This window comes from Penicillium malachiteum, assembly GCF_028827825.1.
Source record: "Penicillium malachiteum strain IBT 17515 chromosome Unknown utg000001l:1.0-8184562.0:1.0-8186909.0, whole genome shotgun sequence".
Taxonomy (NCBI): domain Eukaryota; kingdom Fungi; phylum Ascomycota; class Eurotiomycetes; order Eurotiales; family Aspergillaceae; genus Penicillium; species Penicillium malachiteum.
In genome coordinates, this window is record NW_026643094.1 from 7,043,541 (window position 1) to 7,059,622 (window position 16,082).

The 16,082-nt window shown below is 46.4% G+C and overlaps 5 protein-coding genes across 5 annotated transcripts; 2 read left to right on the plus strand and 3 right to left on the minus strand.

The window, feature by feature from the left end:
* Window positions 1-608: 608 nt before the first annotated feature.
* N7483_002602 (uncharacterized protein) lies at window positions 609-1,160 on the minus strand (the record flags this gene model as incomplete). Its single annotated transcript, XM_057086039.1, has 1 exon — window positions 609-1,160. One exon carries the CDS (start codon window positions 1,158-1,160, stop codon window positions 609-611), a length of 552 nt encoding a protein of 183 aa, XP_056952188.1.
* Window positions 1,161-3,465: 2,305 nt separating this feature from the next.
* On the minus strand, window positions 3,466-5,145 carry N7483_002603 (GMC family oxidoreductase; the record flags this gene model as incomplete). The annotated part of the gene is made up of 2 exons (XM_057086040.1): window positions 3,466-4,517; window positions 4,542-5,145. The coding sequence occupies 2 exons, from the start codon at window positions 5,143-5,145 to the stop codon at window positions 3,466-3,468; spliced, it is 1,656 nt and encodes a 551-aa protein (XP_056952189.1).
* Window positions 5,146-5,977: 832 nt separating this feature from the next.
* Window positions 5,978-6,855, minus strand: N7483_002604 (uncharacterized protein; the record flags this gene model as incomplete). The annotated part of the gene is made up of 3 exons (XM_057086041.1): window positions 5,978-6,277; window positions 6,337-6,444; window positions 6,838-6,855. The coding sequence occupies 3 exons, from the start codon at window positions 6,853-6,855 to the stop codon at window positions 5,978-5,980; spliced, it is 426 nt and encodes a 141-aa protein (XP_056952190.1).
* A 763-nt stretch (window positions 6,856-7,618) lies between these two features.
* On the plus strand, window positions 7,619-8,095 carry N7483_002605 (uncharacterized protein; the record flags this gene model as incomplete). Its single annotated transcript, XM_057086042.1, has 1 exon — window positions 7,619-8,095. One exon carries the CDS (start codon window positions 7,619-7,621, stop codon window positions 8,093-8,095), a length of 477 nt encoding a protein of 158 aa, XP_056952191.1.
* Window positions 8,096-10,816: 2,721 nt separating this feature from the next.
* Window positions 10,817-15,757, plus strand: cpcC (putative protein kinase (Gcn2); the record flags this gene model as incomplete). The annotated part of the gene is made up of 4 exons (XM_057086043.1): window positions 10,817-11,032; window positions 11,107-13,473; window positions 13,528-14,955; window positions 15,014-15,757. Coding segments are annotated over 4 exons (4,755 nt in total), but the record flags the coding sequence as incomplete, so codon positions are not given.
* Between the last annotated feature and the right edge of the window lie 325 nt (window positions 15,758-16,082).

Genomic DNA, 16,082 nt, shown 5'->3' on the forward strand with positions numbered 1-16,082 from the left:
GGGAAGAGATCGAGAGACTAAAGGAGCAATTGGGAGAGCAGGAAGGACACTAGTCCTAAGTACGGGAGACTTTAACGGTCTATATAGCTGACAGAAAAACGAGCGATATTGATTAAGAGGACACCAGAAAAATGGTACTAGAAGGACAGCCTTCTCTATGGATGTTCAAGTTATTTCTACACATATGTATGTAGCAGCTAGACCGGTAACGTTATACCACTACCTTCCTCTATCAGAGTCTGGCCGAGTTGTCTAGTACCCCCTTATGTTAATAATTACATGTATGGGTACCTAGCCCGGTACCTACTCTGAGTACTTACTACTCCACTTGACGTTCTAGGCACTGCAGTAGCCTTCCGAGTCAAAATCCTTTTTATATTTACAATGACCGCAGGCTTGAATGAAACGTACATTTTGCAGGTACGTAAATAGCTGCCCACTGGCAAAAGACTCGGATTGATTACCAGATGGCCTTGATGCATGCCCAGCTGTATGGATGTGCCAGGATACATACTAGCATATCTCGATGGAAAGATTGTATCAAACTCATGGTATTCTTATGGATCTACAGTCTAACTGGTCAGACAACAGACTGCATGCCATCACCTCTATAACTTCGGCGTTTTGGCTGAGCGTTTTATGGTGCTGACTTCCAGTTGTCGTAATGCAGCCTCGCCCGCCAAAACTATGCCATTTATCGAGTCCAGAATGCGTTTTTCATCGCTGGACACTCCTTCGCCTCCCGAAATGACTGGCTTATAGACCATGCCATGTTCAACCTCAGACCAAGCGTGCATCATCAGTGTCTCAACCTGGATTTCCACAACAAGATCCTTCCAGGTACACTCTGATCCCCTTTCAATGTCATGATCCCGTAGCTTGACAACGAAATGGGTGGATCTATAGCCTTTGAGTGTCCGTGACGCCCGGTTGAGATCTCTTTGGGTAGTCGTGACTTGCCCCTTTCGTCTTGGATCTTTGAGAAATTCAAGCCTATCCTTCAAAGCTTGCAGATTGATCCGAGATCCATCTCCCTTCTCCACTCGCCGAACGATGAAAAAGTGCTTGTTTAGAATCTCCGCAACTTTTTCAAGATCGCCTGGAAAATAGAGTAGTATCCTCATTCCACCGAAGTCGTGCAATGCGGCAAACATCTCCATTGAATTTTGCAACGACAACACCCTGTCATTGCAAGAGTGGAAGCCTGTTTCAAAACAGTACTGCGACCAGGTTTGATTCTTTGCTTCCACCAAGTCCCGTAACCTTTTATATACCAAGTGCTCCTGGCGTCTTCTGTATAGGCTTGCCTTAGCTGACTCCCAGGACTTTATTCTCGATGTGATTGGAAGATGGCGAATATTCGAGGGAGCTAATGCATTGGAGCATACTTCTTCGGCTTTTTTTGTATAGTTTTTGACTGCTTCGGCTTTGCAATGGAAGTGCTCAGCAAACTGTTTCAGGCTGTCATCGAATTTCTTCGTACTCTCCATGGCATCGAATCATCGAACTTACCAGGTTTTGTAGAAGACACGCTGGTCATTCTCTACTTATGTTATTATTTTGAATGAAGGGGGCAAAAAGAAAACATGGGCTGAGCGGTCAGGAGGACGGAGCACAGCAGACAAAGTTAATGCATAATGATGCACTGTCATCACATTCGGCATATGATGAATCTCTTGGGAACGAAACCGAAGACATGATTGGACCGATCAATCATTCTTATGCACACATTCAGCTCGCCATCGTCAAGAGTCTTTCTTGCATGTTAAGTCTTCTCCACATCGCATTGCCACCGAGAATGCACGAGACAAACTACCTGGAAGGTCAGCTCTAACTTTTTGAACTGTAGTAGCAACATTTGAGTATGATAATTTGGCTGATTCTGGTAAATTAGTTGGGCTTGGGTCAAGTGCTGTATCGTCAACTGGTCAAATCACTTCGTCCGGAGATACCGAGGCTTCCAGCTCCGAACTCCGATATCCACTAACCTCTTAGTCCTGGGCAACGGTCTACTTCAACTTGAAGTGTGGAACTTCCAGTGGAACCGGAATTATCAATCCAATATTTGACTATTACATTAATTGTAGTATATGTGGTACATAGGGGCAGTTAAATGAAAGGAGAATCCATTTCCTAATTCAAGTTCACGGTAATAACTCATCTGCATATAACGTTTGAGATAAGGCAATAATTAGCCCGGATGGTCTAGTGGGTATGTCATCACTTCTCAGTGATAAACACACCGAAGCAGCTCTAACAAATTACATAGTATGATTCGCGCTTTGGGCATATGCTAGAAATAGTATTGTGAAACGAATGTGCGAGGTCCTCGGTTCAATCCCGGGTTCGGGCCAATCTTTTTTTTTTCTTTTTTTCTTTCCGAAAGTATGGAATCAATCTATGTTTAAGCCATGAGGATGGTGATTCTTATCGCTGCAGGTTTAGATCAAGGGCAAATTTTGGCATGTTCTCTCACTTAATATCCTTTTTGGTCTGTTTCAACAGCCTGCTCTGAGGCCGCCCCTCGCAGCGAAAGCAATACTGTCCCTTCTCGAGTAGTACGTATCTTGAACGCCCGTAACTCACATTAGTTCTCCATGCTCGTCAGTGCTCAGCTCGAAATGTACGTTCTAGTCGGGCAGGTCTGGGAAACTCGGCCATGTGAGTTCGCTGCGTCCATTTTTGTGGCGGACCTGGTCTTGTTCAGGTCCCCGCTGGGCTTGCAGATCATGATGCAAAAGTGGAGTGTATGTGGAGTCGGACCAGGGGAGTGGGACCTAGAAAAGGGCAGTCACTGATGTTTGGCAATATGCACACATGGCTAACTCGACGGGACAGCCTCAGGCTTGTTTCAAGATGATTGCAAGGCTGGCAGTTGAAAAATATGCATCTCATGCCAGGTGGACTCTGGGCGACATTCTGAACAGGAACGAACCGATGTCTCTCTGCAAGCAACGTAGGTACACCGTACACGTGTGTTCTCCACACATTGTCTATTTTTTCCTATTGGCCTGCTTTCATCCTAGCTCACTTTGACGCACCTTGCGGTGCCACATCAGTCATCAGTCTCCGGTTCTCGATATTGACTCGCCTTGCATTCCCTATGATGATTCAGTATTGAAGGATCGGCAGGCTGGTGTAAACATCCATCTACATCCATAGGTAGATGAGACATCTTTCACCATTAGTTGTTCCCAGGGAGATAGAAAGATGCACGACAAAGCCATATAGTTCAGCTATGTCTTATTATTACCAAGCCTAGTAAGCCAAATTTTGAAAATAAGAGAACTTAAAGAGTTTCATATCATCCATCAGAAAAATCTTAGTCAATTCATGTGCACAGTATGTAAATACCCCGGGCCTCTAATTAGTATTAGGTATCATCCAACAGCAGATACAGGAGAACTTGAACATGGAAACAGAAACTTGAAAAGAATCGCAGATCAGTCATGTCAGAATAACTATTCACGGCCTCAGGGAGATGGCGATCAACTCTGCCGCTTTCTCAGCAACTGCATACAACACCGCCTGGTAATGGCCCTCGATAGACAACGGCAACACACTAGCGTCCACAACGCGGAGCCCCTCGACACCATTCACACGAAGCTGAGTATCAACCACCTTACCCATGGCAGCTGATCCAGCCGGGTGGTAGAAGGTCGCACCACACGCCTTGATCACCTTGTCCAGCTCCTCATCGCTGGATGTGGAGCTCAGGGCAGGCATGCCCGGGCGCGCCAGCTCCTTCAAAATCATCTCCTGTCCCTCGGAGGCATCTCGAAGCAGCTTGGTAACCTGGCGAATACCAGCTCGCAGAGTCGCACGATCAAACTCGGTCGCATAGTAGTTGGGATCGATCAGTGGCGCGGCAGTGGGGTCTGCTGATGAGATGGTGATGCTTCCACGAGAAGTGGGGGAGATTCCTAACACAGCCGAGGCAATATAGGTGCCGTCCATAGGAACCTCAACGCCTGCTACCTGGGCGCCCGCGGGTGCATACGCGATAAGTGTCTCAATATGGCAAGTCTCAGGCTTCAGATACGGGTGAGTCTCGATCTCGGCCTCACTGACGCCATCGATTTGCAATGCACGGGCTAGCTCATCGCGCGGCGCTGGCACTGTCGCAAGCCAATTGCAGAGCAGTCCCATTCCGTACGCTGGGCTGTTCCAGAGTGGTGTCCCGATAGAGAGTCCTCTCTCTGGGTGTCGGAGCTTCCACCACTGGTTCAGAGAAAAGTGGTCATGGAAGTTCTTGCCGACTTCGGGAGAGTCGACTTCCACTGGGATACCGTGCTTTGAAAGTTCCTCGGTAGGTCCGATTCCTGACAGCATGAGGATCTGGGGTGTTCTATAAGCTCCAGAGGATACAATCACCTCGTGGGACGCATTGAAGGTAATTCCATCGGGAAGCTCGGCACCTGTGACTGTCTTTTTTCCGTTCTTTTCGCTGATGATCACTCTCTTGACGAGTGTTTCAGTCTTGATTGTAACTTTTGGTTTGGTTTTGATTCCATAGGCTTCACTTGCAATCTGACGCTAACCATCACGGAAATTCTCTGCCAAGGGAGCAAGACCCTGGGGACTGCCCGCATTGCCATCTTTGATTGTCTCGATACCAAGGCTGGACCAGGCCGCACGCAATGGTTCACCTAGCGGGTATATCCGTTCATCACTGCTAGATTCTACTGTCGCAAGGTGGATAGGACCAGAAGTACCGTGCTCAGTGGAGTCTGCATTTTGATCCCAGTGTGCTTTCGTTCGCTTGAAATATGGTAACAGACCCTTGTAGCTCCATGCATCGTCATTGACAATTTGAGCCCATAGATCATAATCTATAGCATTGCCCCGTGTCCAAGTACCATAGTTGGTAGCCGTGCTCCCACTCAAGGCCTTCCCAGCAGCATTATAGCATGAACGACTGTCTAGATGTTTTTGGGGCACAGTTGTATATGCCCAGTCCAAAGGGGAGCCGTGAGCAGCAAAGCAAGCCAGCGGCGAGCCGGTGAGGGGATGACCGGTTACATCAGCACCAGCTTCAAGCAGAAGAATTGAGCGTTCAGGTTGTAACTCGGCTAAACGGCCTGCGAGGGCTGAGCCGGCAAGGCCACCACCAATAATGATATAGTCATTGGTAGTGGTAGACATGGTACTCAGTATTTACTAGTACCAGTTGACTGGGTAGTAGATGGGAGAAAAGCAAATTTCCATGGGTCTTTGCTCTGAATTTATATACCGGGCTAAGTGAAAGAGGCTAATGCACATTGCAGATCGCGTCCAGAGGTCTGCCTGTGTCATCATGGAGTACCTCTAGGGCTTTCCCCCCACTCGGCTGCAGATCCTCCAAGATATTTTTATCCTGATAGTTTACTCAACCACCCAACATATTGATTGATATCATTTTCATACACATCCACCTGCATAGATCTTCTCTTTCATCTTTCTGGGCAGGAATATCAAATACATACAGAAATTTATTGATCTGTATGATTCTATTCCCAATGACGCACTGAGATGAGGGGCACGATTGGCATTCGCGGCCCCCAAAATAAGTTTGGCCCCGGGTCATGATCGGTACCGAGGGTATCCGAGTCATGGAGTGTTGTGAGTTAAAATTAAAGAGGTCTGCGCAAACTTGGTATATAGAACCCCTCACAATTGCTGACCTTCATTAATGTGAACTTTTTTTTTTTTAAAACGTGAACCCCCTTACCTATCATTAACTATGGATACTAACTACCTAGGTTATGTAATATGACACTGTAGGTACACGAGTCGGTCTATCTCTACCTACTTTTTACTATACGGATGGATAGATGTGAAGAAAACAGAAGTTTCCTATTGAAATTGTAAAAAGAATAGAATTCAAAACATACAAATATACATACATACATACATACATACATACATACATACATCATAAATATCAAAAAATCAAAGAAATATCAAAAAAATCAAAAGAAATCATAATCTCCCTAGACTACTCTCCTCCTTCATCCTGCTTCTCAAGCTTTTTCTCGGCATCAAAGAGCCGCCCAAAAGTTCGAGCCAGTTCCCCTTGGGCATCAGTGGCCATTTTCAAGTACTCGCATCCCCGAGCGCTCTCTCGGTTGCACATTTCAATGGCAGCCACTAACTGGCGGTCCTTCTCTTCGATTTCTTGTTGGAGAGCGGCGATCTGACGCTCCTGAGCAGCAACTTGCTGCCTTTGTTGCTCCACAATGCAATCTCTTGAGTGCTTTCGGTGATCCGATTTCCCACAATCGTGGCATCGATCGACCTAGTTAGAATCCATGTTAGCAAATCCATTGTATCATTTTGATAGACAGGTATACCCACCCAATAATCAGCCGGTTGGCCCTTGTAACCCTGGATGCTAGATTGTCTAGGCCTGGCGGTAAGAGAGATGAGATTTTGTGAATCGTGACGAGCAAGGTGGGTTGATAACTGTTCGGATGTGAGAAGATGAAATGGGACGGGAGTAATGAGTAAGAAGTTGAATTGAGAAGAGAAGTTCAGAAGGAAAGGATAAGAAGAGAGGAGAAACAGAACCTTACCTTCCTGAGCAGAAGTAGTAATGTGTCTGGAAATAAAGATATGGTGATCAAGAAGAAGAAGTAAGTAGGGAAGCTGAGAAGAGGAAAACAGGGGAATATAAACTTACCTCTTAGAGTAAAGGTAATGGTATATAGCTAGGAATAGTAAGGAGTAATGAGTAAGAAGTAAAAGTTAACTAAAGGAGAAGTAATAGTAAGAAATAGGAGATAATAAAGGATTATAGGCTTATCTTTTAGAGTAGAAGTGATAGATATAGGGGGTTTTAGCTAAGGTAGTTATTACTGCTATAATCTTATTCATCATTAATGATAAAATCAATTTCCTAGAGCTTATAATCGAAAAGGGAATTTTATACTCCTTTATTATCTACTTAAATTATCTTGCTTCTACTTCTTTTGACCATTATATCTTACCATTCCTAGCTACATAACCAAATAAACTCAGAAAGGTAGAAGGTAGCTCTGGAAGCTTATGTTCCTCCCATATTTCCGGTTGTCCTTCTTAGCTTTTCTTCTCATTGGCACTTCCAATTCTTGCTTCCATCATAGCTCATCTTCTCACATCTGAACAGCCTATCAACATATGTTATCATCATCATCGATACTCATATCCATCACTATTGATCAATACACCATCCATCATGGTGTCGACAGGTCCTACCGAACAAGGATCGGGAGGAGATAAGGAAGACCTCTGAGTGAGTTTACTTGCCTCCTAAAATGCCCAGGTGATGAAATAGACTTAGCTAGCAGGGGTTTGAACTAGACCGGGCGTTGTAAGGATTGCGTGCGCGATGATCATCCCGAAGGCTCTAAGAGCTGTATACTCCAGCTTTTGAATGACGAAGCTGCTGCCCTATACCGAGAGATGAATGAGCAGAACTGGCCGAGGAGATCGATCGAGAGCACCAGCGGGGGTTGGAGTACCTCCAGTTGGTGATGGACACCCAGGCAGAGCTAGCTCAGGTCACCTCTAAATACCTGGTGGCCGGATACTGAGCAGCGTGGACTGGCCACTGATGGATTTGTGCAAAGAATTCAGACTGGGGTGTGGACATATGAGGATGCTGCCCGCTACGGGACAGCCTGGATGGCCCAGGTTTGTCACGCTGGTGACGTTCGACCCTCCCTCCAGGGTTCCAACACTGCCAATGGGCTCTACTGGCCCAGCAACTCGGCGTCGTCGGACAGTGCTTCCTTGGTATGTCCGAATTAGAGAAGACCATAGTACACTGGACACCCCTGAGTCTGGTACCTGGGAGAAGTTCTCTGCGGCACACATAGACCTAATGAATACTGCAAAGACGCCTTCTGGGCTTACCAGTAAACAGTACGCCCACGTCCCACACTCATTCCCAGCAGCCGTCCACTTTTTACACAGTCTCGGCGATTTCGGACTGCCTGGTCGGTCGAGCCAAATGGCACGGCCCAGTGACAACAAGGGAACTGGATGTCCTGCTTGGGCCAGACGAGGAGGCTGTGATACAATATGTGCGCACCCAGAGGGCCAGCGCCCAGCGCAAGTATGCCAGCATGTTTGAAGTCATGCGACAGGCAGAGATACAGGCCTTAAGGCGAATTCCTTTTCAAGAGACAGAAGTCGAGCCCATTAGAACCAATTAGAACGCCTCCCGCTGTCAGGCTATCGAGCAGCTCAATGATGCCCAGAATGAGGCTGGGAGACTGAACGAACAGGCCGGGGAGCAGGAAAGACACTAGTCCTGAGGGGGTATTGGTTCTTTTTTTTTCTCTTTTCCTTCTTTTTTCCACAATTTGAATTGGAAGTTTTTGTGTTTTCTTTATATCCATCTGCCAGTACATAAAGCGTAGAGACAGGTAGGGAACTGTAGGCTCTTTCTAGGGCATTGTTAAATCAATGGATACTCTAACCTTGGAGGGTAATCAATCAGCTACATACATACCAGGTACATGCTACCTATGGATTTTTAATTTAAGGTCACTGCAAATAGCAAAGGGATTCCCAAGGCTACTGCCCAGAGGAACAAGTTAAGCATCGACTACTAGTAGGTACTGGGTACATACTATCAAGGTTATAAACAGTGTTCATTCAAATGATTCTTTTTTTTTAAAGACAAAGAAAAAGAAATCAGAAAAAAAAAAGATTGGCCCGAACCCGGGATTGAACCGAGGACCTCGCACATTCGTTTCACAATACTATTTCTAGCATATGCCCAAAGCGCGAATCATACTATGTAATTTGTTAGAGCTGCTTCGGTGTGTTTATCACTGAGAAGTGATGACATACCCACTAGACCATCCGGGCTAATTATTGCCTTATCTCAAACGTTATATGCAGATGAGTTATTACCGTGAACTTGAATCAGGAAATGGATTCTCCTTTCATTTAACTGCCCCTATGTACTACAATTAATGTAATAGTAAAATATTGGATTGATAATTCCGGTTCCACTGGAAGTTCCACACTTCAAGTTGAAGTGGACCTTTGCCGCCTAGGTACCAGTGGGACTCAGAGTTTAGCGGATCCTCAATATTGTGGCCTACGATCATATCCATAGACCTCTTTTCCTACTTGAGTTGTAGTGGTTTCAAGGTTTTGAGTTTCCTCACTGTCTGGCAGGATTAGCCTATAGCTTCGACCCCAGATTTACCAAAAGACTAGATTTTTCTTTTATTTATTCCATCTAAACATGAGTATATCCCTCTTGAGCTATCTCTTACTACTTGAATTATTCATAGAGTTGCCAGTTGCCTATATCCAACTATATAGCAGCTAGCCTTCCCCTCCAGGTAATCATGTAGGTAACCCCGTAGGTAACCCTTTAGGCACTGGCATACAAAGAGGTGTAGGTCATCAGTCACCTGTAGATACTCCTGACTGAGCCCTGTACTGTACTTAAGTATGTGACTCGGAACATCCCTGTCTGACAGCCTGAGGATATGGACATACATACCTTTCTTAATTTCGCTGCTATAGTGCCGCGACTTGCTCCACAACTTCTCACTGAATGAAGACCATTCAAGTTCATTTCCTTTTGATCTTAATGGATTTGTCTAGTATAGCTGGACTCAGTTATCGGCGCATATACTAGGTAACAACTTGAAAGTACATAGTTTCAAACGTTGAGGCATGTTGAGTCTAATATCAACATAGGAGGCTTTTAGCCAAATCTCGTCCGCATCTACTGCCTACACTGGCACGTTTGTCCTCTTACACTCGGAACCTATCTTTAACAGGACAGTTTGGAACACTCAAGCTCACTGAATATCCGCCAACGGTCCACATTGATCAGACGATAATCAATCTCGTGGCAGTACTCAAGCTACTTGTCATCTTATTTTGCTTATATCTAGCCACAAGCTCAAGTTTCATTTTGCCTAACTGACGACGAGAGTTAGGATGTCATCTTGTGTGACAGCATAAAGCGTCGTGGACCCCAAATCAATACACACAAATGTACACCTCTTCCGGCGCAGGTACAGCAGCACCATTCGGGGTTGATTCATGCTTCAGGTTTAATCGACTCCAAACCTGATACTCTATCTCCATGCGTATCTTTGAAGGTATTCAAGTTAGAAGACCATTGAAGCATTGTGTTGGCTGATATCAAGGTCCCGTACCCTCAAATCCTGTGGCAATCCTTCCAGGACGAGAGCTTTATAATTCCAAAGCTCTTTTTGATACAGATATCCAGCTGATCTAGGAATCTCATGCGAGAGACAATGAACAGAGTTGAATACACCATGGTCTTCCCTTTACCCCTGGGTACGTGTTCTCTGATTCAAATATTCACACCAAGCATGAGGTAAAACAGGTACTTCTTGCTGGCACTTGACACCTATGAGGTGGGTCTTGATTTCTGGAAATAGTATCATCAGGATTCTACTCAATTGGGCGTCAAAAACAGCGTGGCAAGTGGACAATCTCGACGCCCGACAATGAAGCCTTTGTATACATCAATTTGCTTGCCCTTTATGGCCCTCTAGATACAAGCTTGCCATGTTGATAGTCAGATTTTTGAGTATACATTATAATAGTACTACTTCCACTATGAAAATGATACACACCGACTTCTTGAATAACTTCAATGGGTCCATGTTATACCCGACGAAACGTCATTTCATACTAAGTCGGTGACTCCACTTATCGATAAGTTGTTCCTATCTGACCGCCTATTGTTCTAGTTCCCCTCAAAGAAAAACGATCCTCTTGAATCTTCCCCTTCAACCCATTGTACTCCCTTTGTTTTCCCTTCATGCTTTTCGAACAAACCCTGATGTAGGGCGACTTCGCGTGTCACGGCCCGCGATGTCTCCCAAACAGAGAAAAAAAAGCTCCCCGCGAGAAAAAGCAAACCTCCTCGGACTCATCTACTCTAACATCTCCCACCATACAAACCACCAATTACCGCGAAATCCACCTCAATGAGGTGGAAGCTCTACGTTCAATCTATAGCGAGGACTTTGAAGATGTGGAAAACCGTCGGTCGGCATGGCATGTGCGTATATCGGGATATTCTAACCTCCGAATGCATCTAGAAAAAAGTGGTCGAACTAATTGTCGCAATTCTAGCAATCCTCCGACGTGACCTTCAAGCTTCGTCTTCGCGCCTCTTCAAATCGTGATGTCTGTCTCCTAATCCTTGTTGAGTTGCCGGCCACGTACCCAAAAACAATCCCAAATATCTTTCTCAAAAACCTTACCGATTTTCGTGAGGGTGCCCGGGCCCGCATTCAAGAAATCGTGCGCTCAAAACCACCCACCTTACTGGGCAGTGAAATGATTTATGAGCTTTGCGTGTCAATCCAAGATGTTCTCGAGGATGTCGCCCAAGCCCTTGCGCAGAACAAAGACCTTCCAAGTCTCGAAGAAGAGCGCAAGGAACAGAAAGCAGCAGCCATTCAGCGCGCAGAGCTTGAAAAGCAAGAAGAGATGCGCAAGAGAGAAGCTGAAACGGCTGCAGAGGAGCGTGATCTGCAAGAAAAGCTGCAGGACACCATGCGACAGCGAACCAAAGCCCGACGACGCAAGAGCCGCACCGATGGGATGGATTTGCAGAGCGTGGATGACCTGGTAGATAACACCCCAGGTGCCATCTCCTTTGACCCACCGCTGGCAGTCAATGACACCGATGAGAAACCAATGGTGTTCCCTGCTGTGCATGGAAAAACGCTTCTGCGGTCTCACCAGAATAAGAAGACGTTCACTGTGAGACCTGTTGTGCCTGAAGGGCGGTGTCACGTTCCATTGTTGGTGCTAAAGGAGATTTTCCTGAATGAGAAATCATCAGATGCCCTAGCATTCCGTGAAAAGATGCGCACCACTGAGGATAAGCTTGAGAGCCTGAAACGACTTCGCCATCCCAATTTGATTGATTTTGTAGGATTCAAAATCATTCGCCCTATCGCAGATCTCAACTTGAATGAAAATTCATGGACTGTGTTGACTCTTTTCGAGTTCGCCAACAAGGGTTCTCTACTAGAGCTTCTAGATATGGTTGGTACCGTTGCGGTTGAGACACTTCGCGGTTGGATGATACAAATTCTTGAAGCATTGGAGTTTTATCACCGCAATGGGTTCGTCCATGGAAATATTCACTGCGGGCAAATTATGATATGCAGACGCGTGTCTGAAAGCACTATTGTCAAGCTCCAATCTAGCATTGAAGACGCTCTCCCCGACTCCCCAGGTGCAAAGCGTTCTTTGACCTCGTCCAAGTCGCCTTTATGGATGCCTCCTGAGCTAACCCAGGAAGGTACGCACCCAACTATGAAGACGGACGTCTGGGATCTGGGTATTGTGCTACTACAAATGGCATTTGGAAAGGATGTCTTGCTGAGGTACACTTCGGCTAATCAGCTCATGGTTTCCCTTGGTGTCTCTCCACCACTGCAAGATCTACTTCGGGAGTTCTTTCGACCTGATCCTAAGAAGCGCCCAACAGCCTTCCAACTCCAACCATCAGAATTCTTCCGCGTGGATGCACCCTTAACCATGCGTACCCGAGCGTCCAACTCTGTCTCAATGCAAAGGAGACCCCGATTGGAATCCTTTGGCACCTTGCCGATATTCTCTCGCTATCACAATGATTTTGATGAAGCAGGCCATCTGGGCAGAGGTGGATTCGGTCAAGTTGTCAAAGCCAGAAACAAATTAGATGGTCGATTCTACGCTGTCAAGAAAATCTGTCAATCATCAGCTGCAGCGTTGAAGGATACCTTATCCGAGATCATGCTTCTTTCTCGCCTGAATCACCCATATGTTGTCCGCTACTATACGGCGTGGCTGGAGGAGGATTTCAGTCAGATTGAAGAAGACGCCATCTCGTCTACTGACGGTGACCCCTTCAGTCAGGAACACCAGGGGTTCAGCACTGGAGGTCTTGATTTCATCAGTTCTAGCGGATACCCTAAGATTGAATTCGCCGCATCGGATAGCGACGAGGAGAACGAGGGCACCATATCTGATAACCGTCATCAGGATTCGCCTGGATTTTTCGGATCAGAAGACAGGGATGATAGTCTCGAATTCAGCCCATCGAGATCAGGCTCATACAGTCGCCCCATGTCGACCACTCTGTACATCCAAATGGAGTATTGTGAGAAGCATACTCTGCGGGATTTGATCAAGAATGGTCTTTTCGACGATGTCGATCGATCTTGGCGTCTCTTCCGACAGGTTCTCGACGGACTAAGCCATATTCATAGTCACGGTATTATCCATCGGGACTTGAAACCGGATAATATTTTCATTGACGTCGCCAACAACCCCCGCATTGGTGATTTCGGCTTGGCTACCAGTGGACAGTTCATGACAGCAGTACGCTCATCTGCAGCCAATGATTTCGAGGGTAACTTCACACGTAGTCTGGGAACCACCTACTACGTTGCACCTGAAATGAAGTCAGGATTCTCGGGTCATTACAACGAGAAAGTTGATGTGAGTTATCTTCAAACGACAAATTCTGCGGCATGATATACTAATATTTCACAGATGTTTTCCCTCGGCGTCATATTCTTTGAGATGTGCCACCCACTCCCAACTGGCATGGAACGCGACCAAACACTGCGAGCGATCAGAGAACCGGTTCATGAACTCCCGGCTACTTTCCAGCAATCAGAAAAGGTTGTTCAAGGTCAAATAATTGAGGCCCTTCTCAGCCAATCGCCTAGTGAACGGCCTACAGCAGCCGAGCTTCTTTCCAGTGGCCGCATCCCTCTCCAAGTAGAAGAGGAGACATTCCGACGAGCCATTGTGCATCTGCTATCCGATCCCAACTCTCCTGACTACAAGAAGATTCTTTCTGCAATCTTCTCCCAGTCGCCGAAGAAATTCGAGGACATAGCGTGGGATATGGATTCCCGTGGTTCGCCCGCAGCGAACGAGCTTCTTTTGCAAGGTCTCGTTAAGAAGAAGCTCACGTCTATTTTCCGACGACATGGGGCTGTGGAATCAGAAAGACAGATGCTAATCCCACGTTCTCATCACTATGCCAACGGATCTGTACGCTTATTAGACGTCTCGGGTAACCTCCTGCAACTACCCTTCGATCTCACAGTGCCAAACGCCCGGGCAATTCCACGACAGGATCCTTCGCTGGAGAAAACTTTTGCGTTCGGTACCGTCTACAGAGATTCTTCTCATGGTGGTGAGCCCCGGACTCATAGTGAAGTTGACTTCGACATCGTCTCCTACAACACTTTGGATCTAGCCCTTAAGGAAGCAGAAGTGATCAAAGTACTGGATGAAATCATTGAAGAATTTCCGCCTCTGCGATCTACCTCGATGTGTTTCCTGGTCAACCACTCTGACCTTCTGCAGCTTATCATGGAATTCTGTCGCATTACTCCTTCCCAGATTCCCCTCGTGAAGGAGGTCGTCAGCAAGCTGAATGTTGGGAAATTCACGATGCAAAAGATTCGAAGTGAGCTTCGATCTCCTGCAATTGGTGTCGCCTCAACATCGTTGGATGATCTCGCTCGTTTCGATTTCAGAGACACTCCGAAAGAAACGCAGCGCAGATTGCAAACCATCATGGAAGGCACAGAGTATGCTGAGCGAGTGCCCGCCATTATGGCCCGTCTGAACGTACTCATGACCTATCTCCAATGCTTCGGAGTCAAACGCAAGGTTTACATCAACCCACTAAGCAGTTTGCATGACAAGTTCTACCGCGGTAGCATTCTGTTCCAATGCGTCTTTGATAGAAAACGTCGTGATGTCTTCGCTGCCGGTGGTCGATATGACCGATTGATCCAAGAGTTCTCGCCCAAGGTCCTATCAAGCAGACCGCAGGCACACGCCGTCGGCTTCAATCTGAGCTCCGACCGACTTGGATCATCCATGAAAGAGTACCTTAAAACCAAGGCTCAGTCAAAGGAACCAGAGACGGGCGCGGAGCTCTATTGGACAACTAGCCGCGTAAGTAGTTTTGTGCCCGAAGTAAACCAAGGTGTATGACATGTTAACCAAAATCTAGTGTGATGTCCTTGTCGCCAGCTTTGATGCAACGGTGCTTCGTACCACAGGTGTCAAGATCATCGAAGACCTCTGGTCAAATGATATCAGTGCTGAACTCGCCGTCGACGCTTCATCTCTTGAAGAACTTCTTGCGAAGTACAAAGAACATAACCACCGCTGGATCGTTATCGCAAAACACGACAGCAAAGAACGAGGATTCAAAGTGCGTAATCTCGTTCGTCGCGAAGAAATCGATATCCGCAGTGCAGATCTAGTTCCATGGCTTCGAGCTGAAGTCCAAGCTCGTCATCATCGGGAGGGAACAGTGGAGATCCGCCAATCTCGACAACCAGGTCCACAGGACGCACTCCAATCCAACGAGAAAGCGAACGACGTGCGTATTCTGGTCCCGCAGCACCGGAGCAAGAAGACAAACCGCAGAAATATCATTGAGTCTGCTTTACTTCGATCCCGTGAGATTGTTGAGAATGCGCGAAATGGCCCCGTTGCTGCTATCGATACTCGTGATGATGTTCTTGATGCCATCCGTGGTACCAGACTTTCGGATCCTGAGAGTTGGCGCTCAGTTATTCAGAATGCGCCCTTGACGGAGCGTAAGTATCTGGGTCAGGTTCATGAGTTGCTTCGCGATTTAGCTGCTGAAGCTCATACGGAGAATGAGCCTTCCGAGGGCTACACCAATGCCTTTATCTACAACTACCGGACTGGATCTTGCGTCTACTACGATCTTGGTCGGTCTTAACGACATATGATTATGACAGAGACAGAATACTGCAGAATTTGAGTGGGAATAATAGTGGTTTTTTTTTCTTTTGCGGCTTTGTCCGCGGAATGGAGGCATTTTATCAGCATATTTTAAGGTTGCATCAGACAGGCGTGGGCATCATTCTAGATGCATTTCTTGATTTTCACTGTGGAGTTTTATCTTTAACATAGCATTATCTCCTCTCATTTTCATGGTTAAGCGAGAGCTGGGTACTATACCCTTATGAATAACGCCAATCTTAACGAGGACCACGCATGAGATGGTAACAATGATCTTTTCCTTCTAATTTCCAAATTTTCAA